At 40.0% G+C, this 12848-nt stretch overlaps 1 protein-coding gene across 1 annotated transcript; it reads left to right on the forward strand.

Annotated features, from left to right (window-relative positions):
* The first annotated feature begins 3859 nt into the window (after window positions 1–3859).
* RGS13 (regulator of G protein signaling 13) lies at window positions 3860–10819 on the forward strand. Its single transcript, XM_030952978.1, is given in 6 exon segments — window positions 3860–3924; window positions 6482–6543; window positions 7790–7956; window positions 10623–10679; window positions 10681–10757; window positions 10759–10819. Coding segments are annotated over 6 exon segments (489 nt in total).
* The last annotated feature ends 2029 nt before the right edge of the window (window positions 10820–12848 follow it).

A 12848-nucleotide genomic window follows, 5' to 3' on the forward strand; every position in this document is an offset into this window, starting at 1 on the left:
TTGGCTAGAGAAGAGCGAGCAAAACGTAGATGTGTCCCAACTGAAAATGAAGCCACAACCTGGGCAACAGCTATAAGAAAAATGACAGAGGACCTCACGTAAGTTTAAAAAGTTTAACATTCCTTAGATGCTGTGCAGTAGCAGGTTGGCCAGGTAGGAGCACACAAAAGCCTGACACTGATGGGTCCGAGCAGAAAATGGTTCTCCCAGAGCATTCCAAAGTGCTGTCATAATGCTGCCTGTAAGAAGAAAGCTGGTTTCAGTGCAAGGGTACTCGTGCTCTTTGTCTCATTTCACCATGGACTGCAGAGTTCATAAAAAGAACTTTGATAAAAGAATGGAAGACACTGGTCACAGGACTTGGACAATACATGCAAGATTTCAGTGAAGTAAATAAAGTACAGCTTCATGTCATTAGAGCTGATCAGTAGAGATGTCAAGATAATTTCAATGTAAACAGGCTCTTCTATCAGTGGAGCATAGGAGCCCAAAGGAGCTTTTTCTGACGGAAACCACAGCCAGTGTTTGCCTGTGATATGTATAAAAGAGGAGTCAGGCACTATTATGAGCAGCACAGACACGGAGAGTGGGTACTAAGACCATCCACACTAAGAAAATAACAAAATAAAAAAGCAGATCAAGGAATTTGGAAAGCTACAGTGGCAAATGCAACTACTAAATGAAGCTTTTCAATCAAAGGAAACAACCCAAAAGAAGTTTCTGTAAGTATGAGATTTTGCACTTTGAAATATTATCAGGAAAATGTAGCATAGGTGGGGGAACACCTGTTTTTTCTCTTGGCATGTAAAGTTCTCAGCATAGCAAAGGCATTCATGTTAGAAATGTTTCTGATGTATACCCAGATTTAGCCCTATCTAGGTGAATATTCTGTGTAATAGTTAGTGCAACATAATCTGAATAACTGGTGAGGCCACACCTGGAGTGCTGTGTCCAGTTCTGGGCCCTCAGTTTAGGAAGGACGTTGAGACGCTGGAGGGTGTCCAGAGAAGGGCAGCAGGGCTGGTGATGGGCTTGGAACACAAGCCCTGTGAGGAACAACTGAGAGAGCAGGGGCTGTTTAGCCTGGAGAAAAGGAGACTCAGAGGTGACCTCACCACTCTGTACCGCTTCCTGAAAGGAGGCTGTAGACAGGGGGGGTTGGTCTCTTTCTCCAGGCAGCGCTGACAGAACCAGAGGACACAGTCTCAAGCTGCGTCAAGGGAAATATAGGTTGGATATTAGGAAAAGGTTTTTCATGGAAGGAGTTAAAGTTCTGGAATGGTCTGCCCAGGGAGGTGGTGGAGTCCCCATCCGTGGGTGTGTTTAACAAAGCTTGGATGTGGCACTGGGTGCCAGGGTTTAGTTGAGGTGTTGGGGGCTGGGTTGGACTCTGTGATCTTGAAGATCTCTTCCAACCCAGTGATTCTGTGAATTCTGTGTGAACTCTACACGGGCAATCAGTTAGAACTTTTATATAGCAGTATCTCTCTGATGAAAGTTATGCTGTACACTAAAAGCTGTGGCATTTAGTAGTTTACAGACTCATTGGCACAGAACAAGGGTGCTCAGAAATCAGAAAGTGCATTGTAATTTGAAACGTAAATGGACTTTTATAATGTACCAAATCAGTTTTCCTGATGTTTCTGAAATATAAAATATAAAAACAGTTAAACAGTCATTTCCAGATCAGCACTGCTTATGTCTTTTACAGACATGAATAACTCCAGCACTTAGATTAATTTATCATCAGTCAGGCAATTCCTTCTGCAAAAGAGTTGTAGCCATGTGGCTTTCTGTTTGATTACCAGTCCTGCAGGTAACACACAGCTCCTACACATTAAAGAGCTTGTGGCCTTGTTGCAATAGTATCTTAGAACAAGCAAAGAGAAAGGACACTATGCTTCATAAATATTGGGTGAGAAGAGTTCCACCATCCAAGTCAAGTTATGTGAACACTGCAAAGCTGTAAGGAGTAGTTAAGATGCAATTTACCATTTACAACAGATGGCAGGGCACTGTGACAGGTAACAGGCTGCACTTGTGGGAGTTCAACGATCCAAAACCAGCACCCTGCTCCAGGGTGTGATGTAGCTTTTGTACTGCTCCTGTCTTGTTCTAGGGTTAAGACCGTTGTCAGCAAAAACACAGTGTCAGACTAATGAAACATAGACTATGGCTCAGTGGAAAGATGGTCCAAATCAGCACTGGCAAAGATAAAATCAGCATGCTCTGTTCATTGGTCTATTAGGGAATGAGTCTGACTTAAAAAGAAGAGAGAACCACAAAGCCCTGGATGTGTATGCTTGGAAAATGTGTGTTCTCAACAAGTTTAAAGCTTCTAACTCAAATTAAAATGGTTCCCCAGAACAATAGCATTTCCTTACACAAAAGTCACTTCGCGCAGCCATCACTTGAAGAAAAAAATAATAATTGGCCCTTCGAATTCAGATGGAAGTAGCTGAACTAGATTAATTAACATTGCTTCATCTAATATTTCTTGAGAATCTCTGTATAGTAAGAAGCCTACATTAATTTCTCCAGGTTTCAAAAAAGCCACAAAGGCTGCATTTCATTTACATCTCAGTGGATAGAAGATGAATGATTGCAACGTGGAAACGCCCAAAATAGAGGGCATTGGACAATATAGCCTAAAATAAGGTGATAAATAATGACCATATACCAGAATTTAATGCATAATTTCATCTTAAATATGGAATATTGTGTAGTTTTAGACAGTTACTTCTAGGCAGAGGGTGAGATGTGTAAATTCTAGTGGAACAATTCAAAAGTCAAGGAGACCTAGCAGAGAACATAGTCGAGATAATTCTGAAGCAGGCAGCAGCCACTGGCAGTCCCACAGGGCTGCAGAGAATGTGAGCAGCAGTTGCAATGTAGCAGTTGGGCAAAGTTATGACATTTCAATACTCTGCAGGAAATGTACTAGGCAAGACCCTCATTTGATATAAAACTGAATGTAGACCTCAGGGAAACAAGGAAAACAATACTAAAGGCAAAGGAAGTATTTCACAGCTTCAGAAAGCTGGGAGAAAGAACCTTGTCCTATGTTTTACTGTGTGCTTCATTTGGAAGGAAAAAATTGGTCATAGTTATAATATGTGCCAGTCAACCCCAAATCTGAAAGAAACTCCAAGTTTAAATAAATAAGGCTATTTTGATTTCAGGCAGGCCTATACAAACTTACAGTCCAATGTAAATTCAGCATTTGGCATTGCTTGAAAGCTAAAGGAGAAGCACTAAACATACCCCATGTCACAACAGATTTTTTTGTCTTTTTTAGACAAACATTTACAACTGCCTCGTCCTAATAAACTACACCCTCTCTTATGGATATCATATCTATATAAAGGCAAGTTTTATGTGACTTTTATTGACCTTGAGATACGTGTTGGACAAATATCAATGTTCATCTCAGACACTGAACAATTTATTCAGCATTGTCCAGTTTACATTGAACTCTGATCTTTGATCCTGGTCACCCTGAGCTTTCAGGGAAAAAAAGACTTCTAGTTTCATTCTGCTTTGGGTCAGGCTCAACCTTCAATCCCCTTTCATAATTGGAGAAGCAAAGAGGGAAAATTATTAACATTTCTATTTTTTCCCCAAGAGACATCCACTGGACAGCCTGGTAATTTGCCTTTTTTTTTAAGTTGTCTTCTTACAAAATATATTTTTGTCAAATGCTTCAGCAATTACTCATAGATAAAGATCAGATGTACAAAATAAGAATACTGCTAGAACTGATTGCACTGCTATATGTATAAATTATAAGTTTTTATCTAAGAAAGCCACAGCTCAGCAGAGCAGATTCAAAACTCCTGTATTTTCCATGTTTAGGAGAATGAGTCCAAATACTTGCTGGCTTTGCAAGATATTCAGACCAGAAGAAAATGGGATCAGTTCTAAGTAAGGATAAGAATCTTATGTTCTGCAGTCCACGCAGCTGAGTAGGAGAAACAAACCCCTCAAAATTCACAGTGGAGGTCTTCATTGTAAGCTTAGGATCGTGCAAAAGAGGGCAACACCTTCACAGCTGCCCCAGCCAAGCAGCTTCTGGCAGCCCCTTCCTCAGCAGCACACAGATGTACACTGCCATATCCCACCGGGAACTCCCTTAAGGTTACACAGGCATAGCCCAAACTCACCTCTGGATTAACTCCAGATTTGGACCTGGGAGGAATTAGAAAGCCAAATATTTGGTTCATCTTTTAAAAGAATTCAGGCTGTTGGCAAAGGCTGAATATTCATGCAGAGCATAAGAGACAGGGCCAAGTGGCTCCTGCAAGTCCTCGGGTGCCACCAGGCTCTGTGGGGGCCAAGCACTGCCAGGAATCTGGGGGACATGTCCCATTGGGGTGGTGGAGTGCTGCCATCCAAAATGCCTTCTGCTGGTATCAGATCAGACACAGAACTGATTTTTTGACACACATCCCCCACGGCAATACTAAGGAGCACCTGACGACCCCTGAAACTGCCATTTGGGTGAAGACAGGAATAGAAATCCAGACAGTGTTTCCAACTACTTGATGAGGATTTCTGCACCATGGTAGTGAGGGGAGCCACTCACAGTGGAGGGTGTAGGATAAGTGAGAAATAGGTCCCACAGGACACTACAATTTCAGTTTTTGAGTCCCAGCTATAAAGCCTTAGTTATTTTTGGAGAGATTTTTTTTTCAGTGTAATAGATGTGCTTCAGCAAATCCAATCATACTGCAAATCAGTGCAGCAAGACATTTACTATCAGAACAACAGCTACTAAAAGGGCATTAATACAGATCATCATAACCTATTCCCTTGCTGCCCTTCACATTTTCCTGATTGTTAAAGGAAAGTAAAAAGGTAAAAAGGTTTTCCTCTGTGTCAGCTGCTCCATCAGGCAGGGTTTTTTCTGCTTCAAAGATTAATGCTAAAGACAAATAATTAGAAATGGAAATAAGATGGCTCTCCTGATGATGTTCAGTGAGACAGACAAGATTGTCACTCGTTGTATACAGGTGTTGTTGCTGACAGGTGAAAAATTATCTGCATCAGGTGAAAAACTATCTGCATCAGGAACAGCAAATATGACTCAGAAGTTATTTGTGAGGAGAAAAAAAAATCATTCAAAGATCTAGATATTCTCACTCCCCATAACCACATGCTTTATAAGTTTTTACAGAGAGAAAGCTAATAGCTCACAAGAACGAAAAGAAGATATTTTATTGGCAAGAGTTACTAGAGAGTTACTGACACCACAGTTCAATAGTGGTAGCATTTCTCTTACTCTATATTTCTTTGACTATGTCAAACTGATCACAAGCCTGAGAAAATAATCACCTAGTCATGTACTTTTTCAGAGAAAGAGGGAATTGTATCAAGTTATAAATAAATTATAAATCATTACCAATTAAAAAAGCTACAGCACAGGTAATGGCTGTTCTGCAGCAGAAATCTATAAAGCATCATGCAGCACTCATATCAAAGCCAATTTCGATTTAAATTTTAAGAAGCCCTGTGATACTAAACAGTTGTTGACAAAATTATAGCTGCCATGAAAAGCAAATACTCAATGAGAGGGGACCGTACTCCAAATTTGGCTGAGGCATAATGGAAAGCACCCACTGGAATACATCCCCTGTCCTTTCTTTTACTAACATAAGTATAAGCATCTCTTCCAAGTTACCAGCATTGGTGTCCTAAAACTTCAATGCTTGAAAATATGTTGGTGTAAATGGAGCTACATGCACTCAAATGGAGATACTGCCCTCGAACATTTGTTTTTCCTTGAATTGTTTAGTCTCTCACCTCACTACTTCCATGCTCTTTCCCAGAATCAGGCATGAGACTCCCACAAGCTTATGAACTTACTGTTTAGGAATAGCAAACGTGAAAGCAAAATCTGACTCTAGCCACTTCCAAGGACTGTGCAGATTAGTAATAATGTGTCACACTGCATTGTAAACAGCTGGTGAGAGATGAAAGTCTCTTCCAGCTAAGATTGCATTAACCTTTCATTATTTACCTTATTCTTGGACCTTATATTCAGCTCTCAGATGATAAGTCAACTTTGATGTTAAAGGCCTTGAAATACTACAATAAGATCTTGTACCCCAAAGACTTGGCTACTAAATACAAACATCAATATTTCCTGAATTCTATGATGATTTCTGTCTCCAAAGAAGTTGCTGTCTAGAAAGGCAGTACTTTTCTTGTGTTTCTCCTAAGCACAGTTTAAATAAGCGAATGCCATTTCTAGAGGAATTTCATGGAGCACCTTGAAATGGAACTGCATTTGTTACAGCAAGAAAAATATTTGTCTCAACATAGTAAGCACAAGAACTAGAAGATGCAAGAAAGCCTTTTAAAATGTAAGATTCATAAACCTCATATTTAAATTAGGGAACAGATTTTCAACAAGGTAATTAGGTTTTTTATACTTTGAGCCACGGCTAACCCTGCAATAATGACCTCCTTTTTCCTAAAGGGTGTCTTTGGAGGAAGTGCTACAGTGGTCCCAGTCTTTTGAAAATCTGGTAACGAGCAAATGTAAGTAATTGCGTGTTTGTGTCCCAGATGGATTGCTGAGAGAAGTTCCCACAAAGCAAAATCGGTAACTCATGCTGCATAATATACGCTGCCTTATACACAACTAATGAAAAACACCTTTGTGACATGCCTAGCATGCATCACACTGGAAATAAACATAGCATGCTGCAAATGCTTTCCCGAACTTGCCATTTCTGCAGTCGTGTAATTTCTGTACAGACACATAGTGAGAGCATGGTTTGTCTGCCACATTCCCACTTAGAGTACTGAATAGCACCTTATATTAGCAGAAAAGTGACAAAGTTCACTTGGGAAATCCTGCATACACCAAAGAGACCAGATAATGGCATATATATTCAGGGAAATGCCATGGAAGGCAGGTCCAATATTCAGGGATGGGAAGAACTGTAGATGCAGCAGGAATTCTGAACTTTCCCACTCCATCCCCCTCTGCTTCATATAGGGCTCAGAGCTCTCCCAGATTTCTCGTATGGGCAGCAGTCCAGAACATCACTGCTGAATTACATTTTTTAAAATAGTGATGAAAAAGTCACAGCAAAAGCCTCTAAAAATTACTCCTGAGGACTGGCATTATTATATTTTACTGTAGAAAAATTACAGAGCAAGAAGATTAACAGCATTTTTAACTTAAAAGATTTTGCTGTTAAAATCTTAAACAACCTAGTATGTTACAGCACAGGGAGAAACTCCTCAACAGAAATCTGTTCAAAGAGACAAAATGACAGTAGGACCAGCAGGCACACATATGATCACCCCCTCTGCCAGATGACAGGCTGTGCTCAATATCTTCAGAAATTTGAAAGGCCAGAATGCTGCACCAGCAACAAAGTTTGCTTTAAATAAAACACCTCGAGCTTCCAGCAGTAATCAGAATGATGTCCTTCTTAAAATGCCTCCTTCACTGCACTTAAAAACACTACTCATTGAATTTTAATTAATTTAAAAGCTTTATGACATTCAAAATGGAAAGGTGGACTCACATAAAAAGCCAGATACTCTAAACCCAGTGGATTTGCAGCTCTTCAAGAAACGTGGGCAAAGCATTTGCCTACCTTAGATTTACTGTGAGATTAGATTTACTAGGGAGCCCTGCATGTGCAGGAAAATGCAAGGTTGAAGTGTAGGCCAAGGCACTACTTTTTAAGTGTCCCTATTACCTCCAAAGTACTCTAAAGGTAATGCATGTAGACAGGCAGTATAAATTTCACTTCTGAAATATTTACAGGTGTGCCTATAATCTATAAGACCCACTTGAAGACAGAACACAGTCATGAAAACATAGAATTCTGGCTTGTCTGTGAAGCTTATGAGAAGATAAAATCACAGAGGAAAAGGATTTCCATGGCCAGGAAGATCTTTACGAGTTACATCCAACCCCAGGCTCCCAACGAGGTGACTACAAGATCACGAGCTCTTTATTTCACAAAAATGCCTGAAGTGTCACACAGCAGACCAACAAGAAATGCCTAGTTCCTCTTGCACCAAAGGGAGTGAAAACTTGTATCCATCCTCCCCTCAAACTCTTTTCCACGCAGAATTTTAATATTTGAATCTACATCTCATCTGCAGGCAAATCTTTCAACTACATCCACCAAGAACACAAGCAAAATGCACAACTCAGATAAGAACCAAATTAATGGATCTCTTTTTTCTTTTTTAACATCAGATCCAGAGGCCATTGATATCACTTCACTATATTTTGGATTATCCCATTGCTACATCTATCTATATCTATCTATATCTCAGTCTGGTCTCTGCAAGAGTAAATATAACTGAGCAAAGTAAAAACTCTGCCCAGTGCTGTCCCCTTTGCGAAATGGGTGAAAAGAAAGATTCCAAGATACATTACTTTTTCTTTTTTTTCTTTTCTTTTTTTTTTTTTTTTTTTTAAGGAAAACAGCAAATTTGTATGTAAAGTATCTGGGTTTTTTCCCCTGACAAACGGCTATAGAAAAAAGTCATTCCTGCTCAGCCAAACATGCTCTATGACCTTTAAACATTCCTGCCTATTACTCTCCATGCAAAACTAAGCCAACATTGGCTTTTACTGCCACTGCCTCTGGCAGGCTGACATGACTAAAAAATCATGCTACATTATTTTCTGGTTTATGTGTAACAATGAAATTATTATAGAGTCTCAAAATGCAGCCTCCCTGCTGGCACAAGAGGAGAAGCCAAACCCAAATCAGCTGGATTTCCAAATGTTGGCTGAGAGCAGTTGCTGCTTTAAATGACTAAACCACTCCCTTTAATCCAAATTTTGAGCAAATTTTAAAGTTCCCTCTGTTGGTTTTAAGTGCCAAGTGGCAAAATAATGCATTCTTGTCCTTTCTTCTCAGTATTTTTTTAGCACGTGCAGCTATAGGGAATTCAGCAACACAGTTGCACTTACAAAAGAGAAGTGTCAATATTGCCAATCCCAAATTCATTAATCAAATGTAAGGGCTTAAATCAGGACAGTTATAAATAAGCTGTGCAATTTTTTCTAAAATAGTGTGTATTTGAATCTTTCTATTGGCTGTCTGGTTTCTAGAGCTTCAGGACAGCACAATTTCCCATTTTCTTGATATTTGCTATTAACACAAAAACTATGTACCACTCTAAAAACTACATGCTCATGAGGATATGAAACACAGTTTGTATTCAAATTACAGCAGCATTTAAAAAGCGGCCACTCAGACGACTCCTCTGGAGGAGGAAGATCTCAACCCATGAAAGACATCAGCACCAACCAAATCTTTAGAGGTCTCCTCTCCACACTAACAGACAAGGTCAACAACACAACCAATAGAAGTCATCATAAGCTGATGGACTTTCAAAGGGTTCCTTTTATCTGGTGTTTATGCTGACCACCAGACCTTTCTGCTGTTACACACCTGCAGAGCTTCAATTTATTCGCTACAAACCATGAATTGCAGCAGGAAAACTCTAGGAACAAAAACTTTTCCCAAACAAGGCTGATATATGTCTTGGTTTGGAAAGACAGGAGTCTGCTAAGGCAGGAGTCTCCCCTGAAATGGAGAACGTAAACCCTCCCCACCCCTCCGAATTGCTATAAATTTTAAATTAAGGGGCACTCAGGCAAAAATATGGGAGCAGGAAATAACAGTTCTTTAATAGGGAAGGAAAAAAACAAAAGGATAAAATAAACAATGCAGTACACTAGAACAACACTGACAGAGTCAGAATCCAACCTGACACCCTGTGGGGTGTTGGTAGCAGTTCCATTGGAAATGTGGCTGCAGCCCTCCTGCAGTGTCAGGTGTGGTTCTGTTGGAGCAAGGGGGGATCTGTACAGAAGGATGTAGTCTTCCTCTGAAGATCCAGTGGAGGAAGAGGCAGCTGCTGTTGCTCTGCGGAATCCCGTGGAGAAAGCCGTGCTGGTGTCTCAAAAAAACCCTCTGGATTATATCTGGGGAGCAATGCTTGGCTCCTCCCACTGGGCGGAGCATCTCACAATGGGATGTTATAGTTCTTATCTGTCATGCAGTGACATTCAATAGTCTGTTATCAGCAATGTCCCCTCCCAGGGAGGTGTGAATGTGGTCACTCAGAGAGAGAGATAAGGCAAACTGCCCACTTGACAAAAGGTAATCTGCCATGCAGATGGTAATTGAAAACATCTTGCATTGCAATCTTCAATATATAAGTGCAATCTTATCTCAGGCCATAACACTTTTAGTCTTTTTGTTTTTTTTCCACTGGCACTGTGCACCTCCAGGCACTTGGACTCACCAGTTTTTTCTGGAACCTAACTGTAGCTCTAGGAACAATTCTTAGCAGAGGAAAGCAGGGTTGGATACCAGCAATTTTCAGCTACTCCTTCCACTGCAGCCACTCCATCCAAACCACGTTGACAGGACAACTCCAGTATGAATTGTCCCTGTTCTCTTATTCTTCCTAGAAGTAGTGAGCAAACCAAACTCATCCTGCTAAACTCCCTCACATTTGGAGCCATATTTTGCATACAGGCCCAGCAGCACAGACTCCACCGCTGCTCTCGACCTCCACTAACCACAGTAGTCAGGACTAAACTGGCCTTCCTGCTTTTGTTTCAGATAAACATTGACAGTCCTGCAAGGAAAGCAATTATGAGGAATGTTCAAGAGCCAACAACAGTCCTGCTTTGATGAAGCACAGAGAATACTCTAGAGGCACATGGAAAGAGATTCCTACCCCTGATTGCTTGAATCAGTTCTACCAAAAGCTCAAACACAATCTTCAAACTAATGGCAACAATTCAATGGGAAATTGAAGAGAATGGTTGAAAATGTAAAAGGGTTTCTTCTGACACCCAAGTGTTTAAGGTTTAAAGAAGACAGAAGAAATCAGGCAGCAGAGGAATCCTATTATTAAACTGTTCTGTTGATGTTAGAATTCACAAGGCACTATCTTCCCCCTCCCCAAGGAAGTCTCCTTGTTTTGTTTTCCTCGCCCCACAATAAAACCCTAAAAACTGGGGTTTAGGGAAAACTAAAAATATTTTTTTAAAAGCATTTTGCTGTTGGGAAATAAATGTTTATTTGACTGTGCATTACAGGAGAAAAAAACATCTGCATCGCTGCATTTGCGGTTGTTTTAGTCTTACAGTTTTTCAAAGTAAAAAGATAAATATAAAATACAGCTGTTTGCCTAAACTATGGAGTATAGTATTCATGCGTATTCATTGGTGTAGGGTCAAGTTAATGCTGATTATCATGTAAAACATGTGCTATGAAGGCACTTGATCTGCAGTATACTAAAATAATACCAGTATCTTCTGGGTTTTTCTTCAGAGATAAAATGCATTGGTATTTTGGCTTGTTTTTTCTGGGTATGGACACACACATTACTTTCCCTTCAGACTCCCTGAGAATTAGATACAAGCAAACCTGACACTTGAACATCCTTCTGCAACACAGACGTGTAAAATAACAGGAGTAGAGAATAGAGATAAGAATTGTTTTTATCTTCTTCTCTCTGTGCTTCTTTAGGAAAAAACCCTGAGAGAGAGAATTATGTTATCTCTCTGTTCAGAGAATGTGAATGCCACACTGGTTTACATCAATAACTAATCTGATAATTTCAAACCTCATTAAAATTGGACTCTGAGCAGCACTATTATTGTGGTGCACAGCACAGCTACTCCTGCAGAGAGACACAGTGATTTACTGATGACAAGTAAGTATGCTAATCAATAAATACCAAATGTACAATATGATGTCTGGCTTTGCAGGAAGTTATATTGGTAAATTGTAATTATATGTGGGCCCTAATGACAACATGTGATGGAAGTGGACATGTTAAACTCATCAGTTATCTAAGGCCTCAACATTCATCATTTTTTTATTGAATTCTCAAGCTAGGATTGATGTATATGTCCACAGCAGAATACAAAGTAAGTCCAAGCATAACCTCCACCAGAACAGAAAGCTTTAAGAGAATTTGGTGTTGTAAGTAAAGGGAGTGCTACTATAACAGATAATCCTTTCCTTTTGCAGTGACCCCATATAAAGGGATTATCATACAAATATGTGATTATACAGCTCATAAAACCACTCAGCAAGAAAAGACTCCCCAGGAAATCCAGCTGGGGATAGCATAGCTTTTGCTGCTGTTAATTCCTGATGGGTATACAGAGAATTGGACTTCAGTTTGATTATGCCTGCAAGATGCCACAGCAAAATAAACAAATTATATGATCTCTTAAAAAAAGCAATTCCTGCAGGAAAGTAAATAGGTGACAAAAGCCAGCCTGAGCAGAAGTAAAAAAAAAACCAAAACCCTCAACAAAATACACACAGTAAATAAAGCAAGGATCACATTAAGGAAAGGCTTACCGCTTCTGTTTGACTTAGAAATTGAGAAGACCTTGATATCTATGTCAAAGTGGAAGAGCCTTGCAGTGACCAAGAATAACAGCTCTGCATACCCAAACAGGTTCAGCACACACAGCCTTCCCAAGGGGTCACTCAAAGGGCTGCTCAGGTCCTAGGCTGATAGAGAGACCCTTCCTCCGTGCAGAAAGGAGATTATCCAGAAGGAAGAAAAAATCCACCCACAGAAAATACTGAGGGAAATCACAGAGGGACACACAAACATGTTTTTATGGCACAAAATATGTAGTGGGTATCTTACAGATCATGAGTCTACCAACTCTTATTCTTGGTGGGCTTATTAATTTTATATTTCCTCCTAGAAATAAATAAAATGTTGGGGTTTGAGGCTTGGTTTCCTCTCCCCCATGTTTATCTGACACTCCTCAGCTGGAAAAAAAAAGAGGATCTTTTCCCCAAAATAGATTT

Source organism: Camarhynchus parvulus, chromosome 8, assembly GCF_901933205.1.
Source record: "Camarhynchus parvulus chromosome 8, STF_HiC, whole genome shotgun sequence".
Classification (NCBI taxonomy): Eukaryota; Metazoa; Chordata; class Aves; order Passeriformes; family Thraupidae; genus Camarhynchus; species Camarhynchus parvulus.